The sequence below is a fragment of the Streptopelia decaocto genome, assembly GCF_964273445.1.
Source record: "Streptopelia decaocto genome assembly, chromosome: 1".
Taxonomy (NCBI): domain Eukaryota; kingdom Metazoa; phylum Chordata; class Aves; order Columbiformes; family Columbidae; genus Streptopelia; species Streptopelia decaocto.
In genome coordinates this window covers 38543126-38562042 of record NC_138663.1, presented here as the reverse complement: position 1 = coordinate 38562042, position 18917 = coordinate 38543126, and the positions used below count along the sequence as shown (strand labels likewise).

The 18917-nt window shown below is 40.3% G+C and overlaps 1 protein-coding gene across 1 annotated transcript in view; it reads left to right on the top strand.

The window, feature by feature from the left end:
* The window catches only part of MYH9 (myosin heavy chain 9), a 71046-nt gene that overhangs the window by 12581 nt on the left and 39548 nt on the right, over positions 1-18917 (top strand). The window contains exons 2-3 of the mRNA XM_082075313.1: positions 3292-3644; positions 9245-9401. Coding sequence (XP_081931439.1) covers positions 3312-3644; positions 9245-9401 — 490 coding nt within the window. The 5' untranslated portion in view covers positions 3292-3311. The remainder of the gene's footprint in view (positions 1-3291; positions 3645-9244; positions 9402-18917) is intronic.

Below are 18917 nucleotides of genomic sequence, written 5' to 3'. Positions count from 1 at the left end.
CAATACTAGGAAGGAGGCATTTATACTCAAAACAAGGATGGTCTGTCTTCCTTATTTTTTGGTCTTCATACCTATAGACTGGTGTTGCATCAAAAAGGACATTGTTAATGGTATTCTCATCTGACAGTTGCATAATAGCCATGTAAAGATAAATGTCCTTGCCCCACATAATTATTTAGACCCAAAATGCAAACTACTAGGCAAACAAATTGCTTCCTAATTTGTTATTAAAATGGTAGTGACTTGTGTTCGTTATGATTTGCTGTAAGACTCCAAGAGTTTACCAGGCTTGCGTCCTTGACCAATTGAGGGGTTTTTAGAAATGCCCAGTGAAATGCAGCATAAGCTAAGTTTTGGAGCCTAGGAGATGGAACTTGCTGAATCTTATTCCTCCGGTGATGTTCTTGTGGAGAAAGCAAATTAATGGTTGGTTTGCAGTATTGCTAGTTTAGAAGCCCTGTGGGTTCGAAGTCAACCTCGAGAATAGCACTAGTACCATGTTATCTCAGCATGATCCGTCAGTTTTTTTAGATCTAGTACCTGGTGATTCTGTTCTGGAGTATATGAAAACTAGTTTGAGATGGTGATAATAAGACTGTTTGCTGCTGCCATGCAGTAGGGCAATTTGCAACTCTGTTTAAAGTTTGAGGTGCAGACCATCTTTTAATCTCCTCAGTGTTTGGTAGTACTGGCATAAAAAACAAAATTTGGTGAGATTTTAGAATAGCCTTATTAGGCTAGTTCTCTTTTTACTGTGAAAGTTGTTTTCAGTCCTGGGAATAAAAAGGGATAGATGCTATAGAATGATCCCTTACTGGCTGAAGAATGCAGCCTTTGCTGTATGTGAGATTAGTTGGCGTTCTCCTCCTGTGAGGAATTTGATTAACCTCTCTGTAGCTGTCTTCTTTCATTAATTCTCTTCAGATCCAGAACTGACTGGGGATACCCCTTGAAAGATTTCTTGTGGCCTTATGTGTTTCTTATCCCAAAAGAATTAGTCTTTATCCCAGAATAAGTCTCCAAGGTGTATTGAATGCATGTACTCTAACAGTAAAGGAGGAGTATGTTTCAGTGTAATGTAGGACACTTCAGATGGCTGGTTACTTAGGATTCCTCAGGAAATGATGAAACAGAATTTAGCTGAAGCACATGGCCTCTGTCTCCTGCCTGATTATGGCCAAAAAAGGCAACTGGTTAGATTCTGGGAGCTGGAGTTGCACAGACAGGAAACTGTGTAATGGTGGGTAGAGCACAGCTGTTGCCTTGCCAAACCTGATACAACTCTGAACACAATTGAATTTTTTTTCTTCCGCACTCCCTCCACTCCCTTTTCTTAACCCTTTGACCACAACCTGCAGATGATACTCTGCAATGTCATGGACTCTCAATATCTTTTGGTTTAGTTTTCTCTGTTCCCTCCATGCTCTGTCAGGCTAGGTGTTGAAGTGTGGTCTTGGAGTTCTCCTGACAGCTCAGATTTTCATGGCGGCCTCCTTATTGCTGCATCTTATCTCTGCAACAAATTTCTTCATTGTGTGCTCATTAAAATCTGGATTTTCAGTAAAAATATGAAAACCCAGGGAGGAGGAGTTGCTCTGAGAATCACCATTGTGGTGATCAGGGTGGAAGTGTCAGTCCCTGTGGGGAAGGAAAGATGAGGTAAAGTGTGGGAGAGCTACTTGGCATATCCTGTAAGGCTTAAGACAAAGATTTTTAAACTCTAGCAAAAGGAAATGATTATTTATAGAGTAATTTTCTCTTTGTTTGCTAAAGAATTTTTGACTGTGAATATACAGCTATCCATACAGTTTCTGACACAAAGTTGCATACCACCTACAGTGAAACATTTGTTGAAAGGAATTTCCCTACATGCTTACAAATGACTGGTATGGGCATTTGTGCCCATCATTATTATAGCTGATGTTTTTCTGGCTTCATTCACTGCTTGCTAATGCTGGGACTCAACATCTATTGTTGCTCTCATACGTATTTCGGGGATTGAATTGCTCCTGTCCTGCTCTCAATACCTTTTTGTCTGCAGTATCTATAGTCAGAGTTCACCTGTTGGATTTGCAGGCTGGTTTGTAAATATGGGTATGTTTGTTAGAGAAGTTAGCCTTGTAGATCCTGACATACTTCCATGACATTAATGTTGATATTTTCATTTCCTGTTCTTTTGGTGGTAAAGAGCTCTAACTTCTATCCAAATTATGAAAAATGTATACTGAGTACACTGGTATCTTTGTGAGGAAGGATACAAGAAGTAATGTTTATAGGACCTTGCAAAGAGGCTGCTGTTACATGGTTAATGAGCCTTGACGCATGCAGTCCTTTCTTCTGATTGAAAGGGTTTCTGAACAGCACCAATAAAATTACTGCTTTATAAACTGGAAAATCCCTGGTGGTAGCGTTCTGGTTTTGATGAAGCACAATCTAGGGTGTCATTTTCTGATCATGCTGCCTACATCCGCCTATTGTGGGGTAGTACTCTCTCTTCTACCTGACCATAGCTTCATAGAAGGATCCCAGTAGAGGATTTTTGGCTGTAAATCTTCCTGACCACAAGTTTGTTCTGTTACTGTCTTGGAGGTATTTTGCTACTAAGTGTTATCTAGAAAAAAGATACAAACTGGTGGAGTGGGTATTGCTACTAAGCTGGTGGTGGATAGTATTGTATTTAATGTTGGTCTTAACTGGTGTTCTTAAATTATTGATGATGTATTCTAGAAGCACTGGTATGTGACATTGCTAAGAAGACATGGTATTTGATTTGTAGCTTGTCAGAACAAGGAGCGAGGAACTAAAAGTGTTGATTAAACATTTCTGGTTATATTTCTTGTTGTTTGTCTGTCTCAACCATGACAATTTCTGAGCTAATATCTCTGCCAGATAGCAGTGAAGGGCTAATCTTGACCCGAACGTTACTGGCATAGCATCTAATGCTATGAATATCGGCACATCTTACAAATTGTTTGATGCTTACCACTTTAATGTGCTCTCTCTTTTCTGCCAAATAGTGGCTTCCAAATGCTTAACGGTCAGTGTTTTGTTGTAGGGGTTTTTTTAACTGCTTGCTGGTTTGTTTTTTTTCGTCTTCTTGGCAAACAAAACCTTGACCTTATTGGAAGTTTGACAGCTTACCAGTGCTTGCTAACATGAAACTAAAGGAGGAGAAGGCATGCTCCGATGACCAGGGACTCAGAGTCCTTAGCATGTGCCTGTCTACCTCTAGGAATTTGCAAGGCAACTTGGGGCTCTAAATTTTTTTTCCCCCCCTCTCTCTTTTCACAGGCCCCCAATTCTAAAACACGATGTCGACAAGAGATGCAGATAAGTACCTCTATGTGGACAAAAACATCATTAATAACCCCCTAACTCAGGCTGACTGGGCAGCTAAGAAGCTGGTATGGGTTCCCTCAGAGAAGAATGGGTTTGAGGCAGCTAGCCTGAAGGAAGAAGTAGGAGATGAGGCCATCGTGGAGCTGGCAGAGAATGGGAAGAAAGTGAAAGTTAATAAGGATGACATCCAGAAGATGAACCCCCCCAAATTCTCCAAAGTGGAAGATATGGCAGAGCTGACATGCCTGAATGAGGCTTCTGTGCTTCACAACTTGAAGGAGAGATACTACTCAGGACTGATCTATGTAAGTAATCTTGGCTATTCGGGTAAGAGATCTTGGTTACCTAGTATGCGAACTCACCGTAATCACTTTGCTTCTAAAATGTGTATGTTAACCTTTCATTGCTCCTATATGCAACTTTCATGTGACTTAGCTTCTTCCCTCTACTTAAAATTTTTTCACCAAACCGTGTCAATCCCCCTCTAGTTAATGTTGAAGCTTTCAAAGAATGCTGTGGTAAATCTGACTTTAACATTTTAATGTCTTCATTTGCAGGATGTTTTGAATGCCATTTAACTTTCTTTTAGCAAGAAGTGAGAGCAGTTGGAAAGTGGTAAAAAGGGAGTCTGAGCTGAACCAAATAATAGTAAAAACAAAGTCCTAATATACCTAACATCTGAATTACATTTTCCCATGTCTGGAGCTTCAGTGGGAAAGCATGCTAATGCCAAGCTTTTTGTGTTACAAAAATTCTGGATCTTGGAGTGCCTTACAGATAGGAAATATTTCATTTTCTTTCCAATGCACAGTGGACAAAAGCAGAGATTCCTGCTTCTTATTGCTGTGGAAATGACAAAGATACCATTTATGGGACCAATGGTTATACCCAAGGAAGAATGCAGCGACTGCTTCACTGAATACCAAAACCAATAAATAGGGAAAGGTGGGGAAGGAGGGAAGGAGAATTTGGAACCTTAACTTGGTTCTTCAGTTCCATTCTGACTTTTCATGTGGCCTCTGTTTAGCTAGCATGGTAGCTTCTGTTAGTACTCTGCAGGCATAGAATGAATGCTTAAACTCAGCAGTACTGTAACATTCGGGTGCAGTGACTGGTTAAAACAGGATCTAGTGTTTCTTGAGTTGTTTATTCTCATTCTGGCCTCTGCTTACAGAATTAAAATAGGACTGCCTGAGATGGAATCCCGAGGGATGTAGAAATGCCGGATGTTCAGTATTTTTAGGCACTATGAAATCTTCACAGCAAATTAGAAAATCTATTAAAATAAAACTTATTAAATGATAAATGTCATTTGTAAACTTGTATATTAATACAGTCCTTGAAGAAAGTCTGTCTAGATTTCCCCTCTCCCCAGTTTTTGTGCTGTCAAAACCCCAAATCTGCCTCTTTTGTCATACAGAGAAGACAATATAAGTTAAAATGCACTGCGATATCTATCTTCCCCCCCTTTTTTTTGATGCTTATTACTTCATTACACCCAAAGTGATATAGGATTTTATGTAGTCATCATATGTGCAAGCTATAGTTGGTCTCTACTGCCCAAACAGAGACTGGTGGTATCCAAGACACCACATAGCAGGAATTCACCCTAGCTATCCCTCTTGGGTAGAAAACTTTGTGAACTGTTGCCCTCTAAGTTAAGGAGCATGAACACAAGCGAGAAACTCTGGCTAGTGCTGTGACCATTGCTCTTCTGGAGTGGCATGAAGGCATATACGCAACTGTTGCAGAAATTTTCAGAGAATATCTGAAGGATGCAAAGCTGATATAAATTTAATCTGACTCCTGCTGTCTGATCTCAAAATTTTGAGACCTAATGTGGTTGGAGGTTGATGCAGTTAATTATTCTGTGTAATCAATAACTCCTTTAACTATTTGTCAAAAACTATTCTCAGAGGGAAGAATCTTGGTGTTGAGATGAAAAAGGATGTGCAATGTCATGTGTAACGTTTTCAGAACAGGAAACATTGCTAGGTTATGTAATAAGTTGTTGAAAATAATTCAACAGCATCTCAAAGTCTGTTGCACTCTATGCAATGGGCTGTTTCATGTGTCTTGCAAGATATCTTCTGAAATTACAGACATAGTCTGTGACTGTAATAAATTGAGTTCTTCTAATTGGATTGTAAGAAGTATTAGAAAATCCCCACACCCTTCACCCAAGTAAACCTGCCATAGTAATGCTCTATTACCAAATCTTTGTCTTGCCAAAACCGTGTTTCTGTGCACTTGTGAAATGCACTGATCTCACCTGTCAGCAGTTCTTGGCAAGTCAGGAGATTAATGCGAAGGCTTAAAATACTTTCTTTGGAGTGGCTGTTAGTTGAGCGTTAATCCTCTTGAAGAAAGAGGATACATGCAATGTATGTACAGCATAAATGTCTCTGGAAAGATCATAATTTAGTTCTGCTTTTGTCCTTTCTTCTTTGCCAGCAGGGCTGTGTGTTTTGGTTGCTTTTTTTTTTTAAAAAAAAAAAAAAACAACACCAAACAAACAAACAAAAAAAACCAAACCAAAACACACAAAAAAACCCCACCTTTATTTTTCTGTCTATCCATCCCATGAAAGGAAGGGAGATATCTTATGGCTGATGCTGACAAATTTTGAACAGGGAGTGTCAAACTTTTAAAGAACTAAGAGCTTAAATCTGACACCAGTTTGCTGTTTCCATGTGCTCATTGGTTCTGTACTGAGGTGACTTGCTAATAGACTGGCTTTCATATTAACCCTTTCTGTTTGGAATTTTTTATCAGATGACCATTTGCAGCTTTTGTGTTACTTAACTGAACTGCCTTGTTTGTATTCAGTGTGAAACTCAAAACTCAGCCTTACACATTCCAGTTATTTTATTGAAGTTAACAGATCCTGGAAAATAAACTTTGTGATGTTGTCATCCTTGTGCCATGCTGCAGATGGTCTTTTCGGCTCTTCAGAGCTAGTTTACCAGTTAGAAAAATAAAAGTGCTTCCAGTTTGGCCTGTGTGTGTCACTTGAAATAATTAGCAAAAGGTTATGCCCGAATTCTAGTTTGAGATAGAAATGTCTGAAACAAAGTATAGATTTCCAAGCCAGCTATGTTTATAATAGATTAGCTTTTCAATTGAAGCCTTGAGTTCAGTTCAGGGATTTATGCATGTTAGTCTTTGTTTGCACTTTACTAAGATGAAGGTGAGTCTTTTCTTTTGTATGGCTGGTAGCTTCTGCTCAATATAATTCATCTTGCTTCCTGTATTAGAGCTCTGTCACCGTGCTTGACCAGCAGTTGTGATGTGGTAGTCTTGCTCAGTTGCCTATCCCAGCCATGATTAGTGGCTTCTCTTTATTAGACAAAAATATCACCTCACACATCTGTCTGAGATCATTATACTGCAAGGAAACTTTCCTTAGGTATTTCTCCTGGCAACCAGAATGCTGGAAGAAGATGATGGCTTCTTCCTGCATACCTGCTTCATGGTTTCATCACTCTAATTGAAATGAATGTCTTCTGTTTTCTAAACTGCTGCTCTTATCCTTAAGTTTGCTTCAGTCCAGCTCCAGACCTTCACAGTATTCTTACTTGAAAAGCAACAGTTATAATTTGTCAACAAACTTGGCCATAAAGTAATGGAAATACAGACAAGAAAACTTTACATTCCTTATGGAATATTACCACAGTATTTGCTACCACTTTTCTTTTGCTCTCACTTTTAATCCCCCAAAAGCAGCGAACAGGTATTTAGCTTTATCTACATCTTCAAAGGAGATGTAGGTTCAGTCTGTGGCCTGAGTTACAGTTTTGTTGCAGGGGGGAGCAGGAACTATATAGAGCATCTTCTTTTGGTTATAACATGCATGTTGCTGCTGCCAAGGGCTTTGCGGTAAGACAGTTGCTAATTCAGACAGCTGGAACAGGCAACCTAGAGGGTTTTTCATTACTTGTTTTCTAGAATTCTGATAAAATTACAGCTTTTCTTCTAACAGTTAAGTTGACTCCAATGTCAATTATATCCATGCCAGTATAAGGAAAAGGTGCACATGGTACTCTTGATTATACTCCTTTCTACGTCTTGTTCCTACTCTGTCTTCCACTAGCGTAGTCAAAGGTCAGGAAAGCATGACCCAGTCTTTCATCTGCTGTTTTGTGCTGTCTGATGCGATGGAGAACTAAATCTGAGGCAAAAGGAACTAGCATTACCAAGTTGGTTTCTGTAAACTCCTTAAACTGTTCCTTTCAAGCACTACCTCAAACCTCACCTGACTAGAATGTCTCCCTGAAGCTTGGCTATCTGGAACTTTAGAAGTCCTACATTAAGAGGTTTTTAGCCAACTTTCATAGTTTCCCACTTTGGAAAGAGACTCCTTATTTTCTGTAAGGTATTTAAATAGTCCTCAAATATATTAAAAAAAAATAGATCTGAAAACATTTACTGGTAGTTTATACAAGGGTATGGAAAAGGAACCTTAAATACCTATAAAAACTTTGCGTTCTGGGGAACATAGGGTGAAACCTGTATCTGAATCTGTGGCATGTAAGAGTGGGTTAATTACTTAAGGTTAAGCCAGCATGTAGAAAATTTGGATATAAGACTGTAAACTGTGTAGTAGATACTATTTTCACCCTTCAGTCACTGTAGTCTAAACCTTACCTTTATCTAGCTAAAGAGGCTAAATCTGATTAAGTACTCTCTGCACTCATTGTGGAGAACTCTTTAGCACTCCAAAGTGCTCTTTGTGGAGCAAACAACAGAAGAGATGGTAGCAATAGAAATACAAAGTGCCAAATGTACTCTCCTCTGGTAGCACGGCAAGTTGCTTTAGAAAGCTACTCCTGTCCAGGTGTTTGAAACAGCTACCTTTAAAATTGACAGGGAACTTGGGTGGCTCTAAACCCCAAGAGCAAGGCTTGGAATTCTATTCTTAGTGTCTGGAAAATATCTGAGAAGCCTCTGCTCCTTCTGTTCCCTATGCAAGTAAAATATTTGTTAGGGGTTTTTTTTAAGGTACTCAGATCTCGAAGATTTTTTTTTTTCTTCTTTTAAGAAGCTTTATATTTTCAGTAGACGAATTTAGACAGTTGTCTTACATTGGAACTGTAGAATTTAAGCCAGTGGAAACCAATTGAGAAATTGAGGTTTGCTATCACAAATCAATGAATTAATGGTTTGAGATTAATTAGAACTAGTTTTCTGGCAAATGTTGCAGTCACGAGCGTGCAATACTTTAGAATTATTTTCTATATTCACTAGCTCAGAATGGCACTACATTAGTGACCTTACAGTTTGGTATCTAGTTCTAGTTTTTCGTGTTACATTACAAATCGTGGAAGTGTTCAGTCTTTAGGAGGCCATCTAATCCAACTTCTTCTTCAGAGCAGGGTCAGGACTGAATTAGGCCTCATCCTCTAAGGAGGACACTGATCTCATTTGTCTGTTAGCAACTACTTTGCCTTGAAGTTTGTTATGTTGTAGTTGATCAATTACTGGATAAATCCATAGCAGACATGAAGCAGAACATAACGAAACACGTTTCTAGGAGCTGAGCACCTATATAATGAAATGAACACTTGACTTGAATACAGGAACTTTGAAAGGAAGAAAAGCCAGTCCTAGTGGACTGTTAACGAGCTAGGGAGTACGCCAGTTTGATATCAGCGTGACTAATTTGTGAGTTGATGCTCTGTGCATACTTGGAAAGGTTGAGTACTAGGCAAGTTGATATGAGTTTAGCTGTTGCTCAGATTCTAATATTGCTTAGTGGGAAGCATCACACATGGCCTTGCTGGAGGAAGCACTTAAAAAAGGACGGGTTGGTTGGTTTGTTTTTCTGAGAAATATATTGTTGAAAGGTGGAAGTATACAAAATTTTTAATTCCTGTCTTAATTTACTGGGGTGTTTTCTTTCCAGACCTACTCAGGCCTGTTCTGCGTGGTAATCAATCCTTACAAGAACCTGCCCATATACTCAGAAGAAATAGTGGAGATGTACAAAGGCAAAAAGAGGCATGAGATGCCCCCTCATATCTATGCCATCACAGACACAGCCTACAGGAGTATGATGCAAGGTGAGTGCTGACTAAGATAACAACTCTTGGTGAAATCACAAATCAAGATTGCAGTCAAAATACTGTGGAAGAACAACTCACTGTGATCAAAAGGCATTGTTTCCCCCTCTGTCCTTGCTTACAGACACCTGACACCTGCTTGCTCCCACCTCTTGTGTGCAAGTGAATAGGTTTCTTCTGCTATAGAGGATTGAAAAACCTTACGAAAGGTCTGGCAAGAGCTAATCTTGACATAAAGAACAGAGTGATGTGAATACATGGGGTTCAGAGAAGCAGGCAAGGAGAACTGAGGTAGTAAACTTTCCCTCTCCGTGGTGAGCCTATGGAATGATAGCTGTAGAAGGGCAAGCATGTGTATTGGTTGATGGCAGCTTTTAACAGAAGTGTTTAAAATCCGGTCATACAGTTGGGTTAGGTGAAACAAGCTTAGTATAGCCTGCATTTTGAAGTGTAATGGTCAGTGGTAGACCAGTAGGTCAAGAGTTGTTTGGTTACATTGTTTTACCCCAAGGATAAAATTTTGTATCAGGCAATATTAATTACATCTGTTTGCTATTCATAGAATAAAAGCAGATTGACCTATTTTTTTCCCCCTGTGTATGCCAATACAAGTAAACAATTGTGTATATTACCTGCTGCTTGTTCATTACCTGAGGACTTTAAAATATGGATCACTGTCCTGTGCATATCTCCCCTGTTTTGAGAGGAGCTTTTTTACAGAGCCAGTGCTCGTGTCTGGCATGCTTGGAGAGTGTTCAGCTACTGGAGGCATTTTGTGCTTTTCTTCCTGTTTGTAGCTGTGTTATATGAAGAGGTACACTTTGTAACACTTAAAGGATATAAGGCAGAGTTTGATTTGGCATAGCTTGTATGAATTTGGCTACTCCTTTCTTTTCTGTTGATTAGCAATGGTTAAGGTGTTTGTCTCTCCTACGTCCTGTCATTAGCCTTACTGTTTTGAACAAAGGCCAGATATAATAAAATCATGCTTTAAAGTTCTGATTAGACTCAGTTTAAGAGAGTTCTATTTTCTCCCTGCCCTTACTACTACTTGCACTTTTAAGCATAAGAAGCTTATAACAATATGCTTGCCCAAAGTGGAAAGGGAGCAAGAAAAACGTCCACTTGCCCGAGTTAGTGGCTTTACACAATTTTACGTGTGGATAATGCTGAGGAAGGTTGCTGAGGTGTGGTGCCATGTAGAGCAGGGCACATGGGAGGGCTGGCATGGTGGATCAATGAAGCTGTATTGGTTAAAGCCTTGGATGGGAAGGGGTGAGCCGTACAGACACACTGCAGTGCACTTGTGGCAGGGTACTTACTGATGGCAATTTGCTTAAGATGTGGCAGCTCTTGAATACAGCTATACTAATGATGTGCTACTCTGAAAGGAATATGGTATCCAGAGGGAAAAAAAATGAACCTGGACCTACATAGGACCTCGCTTCCTTCTGACAAAGACTAGGTCTGCTGTGAAGAACAAGTACAGATGCACTGCCTATACTATACACGGCAACATAGTTGTCTATAAACCTCTTATCACTGTTTCACTTCCTTTATTACTTCCTTCTTTCCCTTGCCTGCTTCTTGTCAGCTGAAATACCAACATATATTTTCTTTAAACAAGCTATTGACTTAACCCTACAAGAGTTACTGTTCCCTAAAAAGGAATCCATTATGTAGCATCAGGAACAGTTTCATTTGATGGTGCTGTAAGGAGACTGAAGAAGTCCTTTTCCCTCTATAGACAAGTTAGACCATCTGGAATTGCATGTGCATGCATCTTGTCCTTCATCCCCACCAGATATACAGAATGTGGCAGTGGGTATCCAGACAGCTGCAGTTCTGCATTGGCAGGCGACCATTCCTGGTCTGGTAGTGGTTCAGAGCTAGTGACTAATCTACATGGCTATTTCGTTTTCAAAAGAGAAGGTGTTTCCATCAGAACCATGCTTGAGCAATGTCTAGAACTCAGAAATCCCAGGCTTGAATTGCTTCAGTGCACAAAGCTAAAAAATGGCAGCCCTGCTTCTGTTTTCCTAGCACGGGAAAGTTGCTATGAGCTCTGCTGGAGTATGTACCTTTCCCAGAACAATTCTAGCTATGCAGTAATCTCAGCAGTATTGGCAATCTAGAGGTTTACCCCAGCTTTTCTTTCAAACCCCAGCCTGGTTTGAGATATCTTGTCACTGACTTTCTGGAACATGTGTTGGATGTGAATATAATTTCCAGTTAGCTTTTGAACTAGCCTGGTTTGGGCTGTTTAACTAGGCGTGAAAAGATTTTTGTGTGCATGTTGCTTCACATGGGTGTATGTATGCTAGCAAGAACCCTAGAGATCGTTTTCAGGTTGATTTGCTACCTTATTTCCTTATTGTGACAGGTAACGGTAGCATTTAGATGTTAGCTATTGGCAGTGAAGACCACTAGGTCATTGCAGTTTCTCTGGTCCTGGCTGACCTCTAGGACAGTGGAAAGCAACATTCCTATTCCACTTTTCAGTTTTGCTTAGCAGTGGGGGAGGCTTGTTGCAGCAGCCAGTGGTATGGCAGGAATCTGTACAGAGAATAGAAGATGAAAGGGTCCAGTGCTCCACGTGAGCCGGAGGCATTTAGGATTAGGCTGCCTTCCCTAGGTTACTTTCAGAGCCCTGAAGACTGGGAATCCTTCATGGCCTGGAGAAGGATCGCAAGTTGTTGACTCTGACTTCTGTCACTGTGGGGTATAGTTATCTCTTAAGTTGACAGAGCGGAAAAGCCTTGCATGTTAATTGATGTGGACTCTGAATTTTTTTGGTTTTCAGTCAATTTATGGTATTCTAAGGAGGAGGCCATTCAAAGGAATGTTTGTCAGGAAGGGAATTGGGGAGGGAGAGGATGATGAGAGTTTTATTTCAACCTCTGCTAATCCAGAAACTATTTAACCCTTTTCAGGCATCTGTGCTGATGCACTATGGATGAGTTTGGTTCTCCTTTTATGTCTACCTTGGTTACTCTGTTCACAAAAGTGTCATGTGACATTTATACATTCCAAGAGGTTGAACTTCTTTTTGTTAATTTTCACTAGAAGTACTTCCTTGAAGCAATAATATGACGGAGAATATGTTAAAAGTGTGGTGTGTTTTTTTTTTGTTATCCTCCTTTCTCTGACCCAAGAGACATTAAGACTCAGAAATGAGAACAAAAAAATTCTTTTGCTTCCTGGTACTTGCAGCATGAGGCTTACTGTGCTTCAAGAGCAGAACTCTGAAAAAAGTGCAACATTTATGTTTTCAGAGAAAACAACCGTTTGTCTTAATGTTTCTGTTCCCTGGGTATCCTGGATGCCAGAAACCTCAGGTCTGACTGCTTTGGGAAGATTTACTCTTCTGGTGCTGATGATTGAACCCTGCAAGTGGAGTACTGTCTTGAGCAAACAAATCGTTATTCTGCTGCAGCAGATACACATTGAAGGGGTACATTCTTTACCACAGTTCATAGTGTCCAGTGGATCTATTTAGAAAAACATATTTTAAAGCTGTTAAACGTTTGTCTATTTGGAACATATATGGGGAATCTTCTATGTCGGATACTGATAGAAGCTAGAAATTTCATCGGTGTCTGGAGCACAGTGGCAGTTTTAATGCCAGCATCTGAAACTTCTGTAATAGGTTAGATCAGGATGGTTATTCTGGTGTCCAAAGCTCAACCTGCTCAACAAAGATATGGGTAGTAGAGGGAATAGACAGCACATTGCTAATGAATGTGCTCCATCTACTTTCTCATCCAGTTTCTTCACATATTAGTGCAGGGTTCCTAACGGGTCACTGAACAAAACTCTTAAAATCATTGTGCAGTGATTAAACCCTACTTGACATTGATGGATTAGTCTGCAAAGGAGCCTGTGCAGCCAGCACCTTGCTGGTATTCACTTGGGAGTTAGGCAGTCTCTGGGTTTGGTGTTGAAAAGAAAAATATTTGAAGCATAGTGACTTTATGATTTTTATTGGCCTTGTTACATTGAGGGAGGAAACAGTGTTAGCTGTTGTAAGACAAATCACTTACTGTTGTCGATCTTCAGGTAGACTTCAGGCCCAGTTGTCATTTTCACAAGAAACAGTCCTCTAGGTTTGCTTCTATAGTACATGAAGTATTGTATTTGTAATTCTCAGATGTTTACATATTTCTAAGTTTCCGAGCTAGTAGAACACTTCTAACTTCCTTGATCTCAGGTCTTCTTTCTCAGCTTGGTTCTTGGCATTGGTCTGCTGTGCTGCACTGTATATTGCACTGTCCCAAAGTGCATCTTTATTTTCTGTACAATATTCTGGGTGTGCTTACCAGTTTGGGGATACCTGATCATCAGAGCTGTTCAGATTATGTAGAGGCACAGATGTCTCTTTCAAGTTGCATGTAAAGGTCAAGTTTTGTTTCCACTAAACCCAAAGGAATATAGCCTGTGGTTTCTCTAGTTTGTTTCCAAGATTTGTCCAAATTTCTAATGCAAAGGATAATGTTAAGTTTGGGTACTAATTACAGAGGATGTTCATTTTGATGAAGTTTGTGTACAAATGGCAAGAACAGATGTACGTAATTTCTGATTTTCTTAATAAATGTTTTACGTGCCTTGAAATACTTGAGATTTCTAAATGTTGTTCTCAAAATCTGTGTCTTGAAATGTGGTTTTCAATAGAATAAGGAGCTAAAAAAGAGTCTGTTGCCCACATCTTTTTTTTAGTAGTTACCACACCCTTTTTGCTTCATTCCTGTAAACCAGAGCAGGAGCTCTCTGGCAGTCACTTATGTAATGGCTCAGGCCTTGCTGTCAGTCTCCCTGCAGTTTGCTGTTTCAGTATCATGAGTTGCCTGAGCTTTTGCAGGCTGTATACCAGTTTTTCTTTCCTGTCAGAACTTCATAAACATTTGTGTAACCTAAAATTACAGCGTAACTTGTTTTCCTGTTTTGCTATCTCCAGATTCGGTTAAGGAATGCTAGAGAAAGCAGTATGGGCTCTAGTCCAAAAATGGCCTGGGGAAATAAATATTGGCATTTGACCCAGTAGGATGTATTTCATTTTTTAAAATGAAACTTACTTTTCTCCTTGTGTCTGTCCTCAAACTTGAGATAATGCAAAGCTGAATCTTGGCACTGCAGTGTTGCTGCCAACTCAAGTGATTTTTCTCTTTTTTTGCATATTGAAGCTCTTTTGTTCAAGCTGTCTTGAATATGCTGTTTGTCTTTGATTTCTTGTTTTTTTTTTTCTTTTGGTACTTGATGATAGGTTTTTAGCATTTTGAAACTTCTCTCAAATGCATTCCTTACATGATAATGCAAAAGCAGCTCTCAGGCTCTGTTCTGATGTTCCCCTGGAGTGTTTTTGATCCTACTCAAACCAGCATGTAGGTTAAAGCACCACAGTGAACACATTTGATTAGATGTTATGCCAGTGAGGTTGTTCTGGGTAGCAGAGTGTGTCAAGTGCCTGGAGCTCCTCCTGTGTTAGAGCCCTGAGGGAAGAACATCGGTTTGAATATTATGTTGAGGTCAGAAGAGAAGTTTGAGGAGGGACTGGGGAACCGAAACTACCGTATGGTTGAAGCACTTAGATGCGTTTAAGATTAATTCTCGCTTGAGGTCAACTCTCTAACTCGGTCAGCCAGCCACTTGCCTAAATTGGGCTATAGGCATTCATGGTGACGCTGGGGGAGCAGCGCAGTAACGGAAACCTAGAGGGGCAGGCTGCTGGGTTCTGCCAGATGCTGGTGGTTGGGGGTGGGTGGTACTATCCAGCTACGGTGAAGCTTTTAGCCTTAATGAGTCAGCTATAGGCAGGGGACTGCAAGCCAAGGCTCTGCCTTTCAGCTCCACTTCCTCTTAGCTGGAGAGATGATGTCACCATGGAGTGAATGCTATATTACTTCTCCTTTTATGGAGATGAACAGGCTTGAAACTGGAGTCACTCATGCAGAGGAAGTGAGTGATAAAGGCCTGCTAGGATGTTCTGTAAATGAGATGTGGAGCTTAAATTGCACATTCTCTTCTAGATTCCCAACCTTTTTCTTCTCCCATCCTAAAACATCTGAAAACAAAAATCAAGAGTTTGGAACTCTTATTAGTTTATCAATGATGCCAATATATTCAACCACAGCAGTTCAGCATTCATTCAGATTCATTGTTTTGCAGTAGAATATTTGGCTGAGGGCTTCTTATGTAGAAGAGTTCTCTCTTGTGAAAACATATTTTTGGTTTAATTAAATTTCTAATTTATGCTGAAGGTCCTGGAAGCAGTCTAAAATGCAGTCATTTATTTTTGAACTGAAGGAAGTCAAAAATTAGTTAGAAATTATGCTTTTTTTATGTATATATAGTAAAATTAATCTGCCGATCTTATTATACCAGACTGCTGCATAGCTTAAATTTGAAGGATGTTTTACTTCCTGAATTTCTGGATGCTTGAGGCTGCTGCTTCTTATAGTCACTTGAATACTATGGTGATGAGAGCTAAAGAAGAGCCTAGATAAAAAGCTTTCCTTGCCAGCTGCTCTGAAATACGGAACTGTTGCTATAATTAACTAATGAGTTGTTATTCTGGATTGTTTTTAATAAGCGACTCTGTTTAGGATTGAATAGCAGATGCAGATTTCTTTTAATCAGGCATTTCTTGATTGTGTTTTTATAAGCAACTGAGTTCATGGTATCTAGCACATTCTCTCTTGCTGAGTAGGTTGCTTGCACAACTGACAATGCAGTAAAGGCAAGTGCTGACTGAAGTTGTGCAGTACACCCATGCTGAATGATCCTTTAAAAAGGGGGGGCGGGGAGGTGTTGTCTTGTCTGCGCAACCAAATTCTGATTTGTGGTGGCACAAGTCAGTATTGTATGCAGACTGAACCCTGGCATTTAAAGCGATTCTTAATGGGAAGTCAATCTAAGCGTTATGCTTTTGTAGTTGTTAACTCTTTGGCCCTTTGGTGGGCTCCAGTTTCCTGTTGCTCAACACATTATTGGAGTTGTCTGTCTGTACACAATTAGAAGAATTCCAGCTATCCCAATGACTGCTGCTTTGCAGTCCTGGGAAAGAATTTCCCCCGGGTTGCAAACAGGAATGTTGCCTTTTATGGCAGTGTCTGCATGCTGCCGGTGACTTGCCCGCACTCGCAGGTACGTTCCTGCTGGCTTAAAGCAGAGGTGACTAACACAGCTGCAGCAGCCCGCCAGGAAAGTATGTTGGGGGAGGAAAACCTAGTGCCGAGAGTGTTTTGAACACTGTCTGTGACTTTTCCTGCCTGAGCACCTTTTAACACCTTGCTCTGTGTTAAGGCGTGGAAAAATCTTGTACTTGCCCCTTTGGGACTTCCTTAGGTCCCTCCAGGGTGCTGTTGGTAACTTGCCTCATTGCAATGAGGCTTGAAAAGAGCCTTTCAACTAACTGCAACAAAACTTGTAATAATCAAAAAGTGTTCAGTGCCAAAGAGCTTCTGAATATTATCTGATGTTGGTCATCTTTTTCTGTTGGGCAGTTGGTTACCTATCTGCTTACCAATGTGTTGCAGGGTTTTTTTTTTGTGTGTGTGCAGTGTTTTGTTTTTCTGGAATAAGGATCCTCTCCTGGAGGAGAGAGAAAGGGAGGGCATGCACTTTTTGAGTGCATAGGGCTACAGTGCCTATATGAGGAGCCCCAGCTCATAATTCCAACACTAAAGTTGGCTACTGGGAATAAGCAGCACCTTCCTTAGGGTTATCTTTTTTTTTTTTTTTTTTTCACTTTATCTCAGCTTGGCTCTGTAGTACCTGAAAGCAAGTATAACCTTTTCTAGGATAAGTGGGCTGCTTGTTTATAGTCAAACTGTCAGAACTCAGATGTTATTTGGAGGAACAATCTTGTCCTTTCATATAGCTGCTTTGTGACAGAGAATTGCACCCAAGCGTCGCACTGCTGAAGAATACTTTTCCTTAGCAAGCCATAAATGAGTCCTTAGTTATTCCCCTGACCAACTCTCGAAGGGCCCAGCCATGCAGAGGTTTGGCATGTGCCTGCTGAGCCCTCAACCCACTGGGAGCCATGAACAGGTGGGGCCTTTGGAGCTGGCTAACATCTGCTCTTTGCCTGTCCCTCAGCAAAAGGGGTGCATATCTTAAAGGCAATGAATAAAATTCAGCACTTGAAAAAATGAATATGCAATGCTAATAAAGCTGCAGTATCTAGTTTTGAGTGCTGAAGAATTTCCTGGGCCGAAACCATTTGAGTGATGATTTTCTTCTGATTCCTTTCTTCCAGTCTTAGGGCTGATCAGCTCTTTCTGAGAACAGTATTGATAAAACAGATTATTTTCCTCTCTTCTTTTGGAGTTCATCTGCATATGATCGGTTTCCCACAAAGACGCTTAAGAGCAAGAGTTGCCTATCTGTAGGGCATGAACCTGATGTTTCTCACTATTGGTTTCAAACTAATTTAAGAAAAGATAGAATCTAAATTTGGTAGGTTTACCTGCTTTTCTTATTCCATTACGGTGTGTCTGAAAGCTAGATATAATTATTTCTTCATAAACCAAGTTTATAGAAGATTTTTCTTGGTGAAGATGGCATTTATGACATTAGGACTGAAATGTTAAATTGACTTGCAGCAGCAGTGTTTGAGGGTATAGAAGGTCGTTTCAGGTACTTGAACTTTATCTGACTATAAATTCTTCTCTAATTATAGCTCAGTCTCTTGATCTTGCCCGAATCAACTTGAATGGTGACTCAGTTATGTTGCCTAAATACTCTCTGGTGGGGAGAATACTCAATGTACTTGGGTTCTGTAAGCTATTGGGGATTGGAATAGAAAGAACCAGTAGCTAAAATATGGAGACAGTCGCATCCATAAATGTATTGTTGAAGGTTACCAATTGCTGAAATAATTTATTAGAGCAATCCAGTGACCTATGTACTCTCAGAGATGTCTGAAGCTTGCTTTTTCTCTGTTTAGAGATTAGACTTCAGTCCAACACAAAATTGGGGCACAGTGTGGAAAAAGGAAAGAATGACAATAACGGGATGAAATCTTAACTGCTGTGTTACTAAGGTTCTCAGGCTGGATCATCTAATCTAGTCTTGATCGTAAGCGGGGGGGGGCGGAACCCTTAAAATCAAACAAACAAAAAACCCCACATCTGAATGGGTAACTTACAAACTAATGAGGATTTTTGGTGGCACAGTCTGTTCTCTGTGTGCCCCGAAAGCTCTTGTGAACTGTCGGTGAATAACTTGCTGTGCCAGTTCTGTTCCATGTCTCAAAAGGTCTTCCTGCCCCTGTGATGGCTACAAGCTGCTAAGGCTGTGGTGGCACAGGCACTTTACAGTCTGCCCAGTGCTCCCAGCTGGTTCCTGGTGGCAGGGGGGAGGATTGGGATGCAGACTGGAGGTGGATGAAAGGTGAAACTAAGGGAGTGTGTTTACACAGAAGTGAAGGAGCAGTGGGGTGGAGGCATGGTGGAAGATCTAGTCAGGACTGTGTATGAGGACGTGGAATCATAGGTGAAGGCTGAAAGGAGGTTA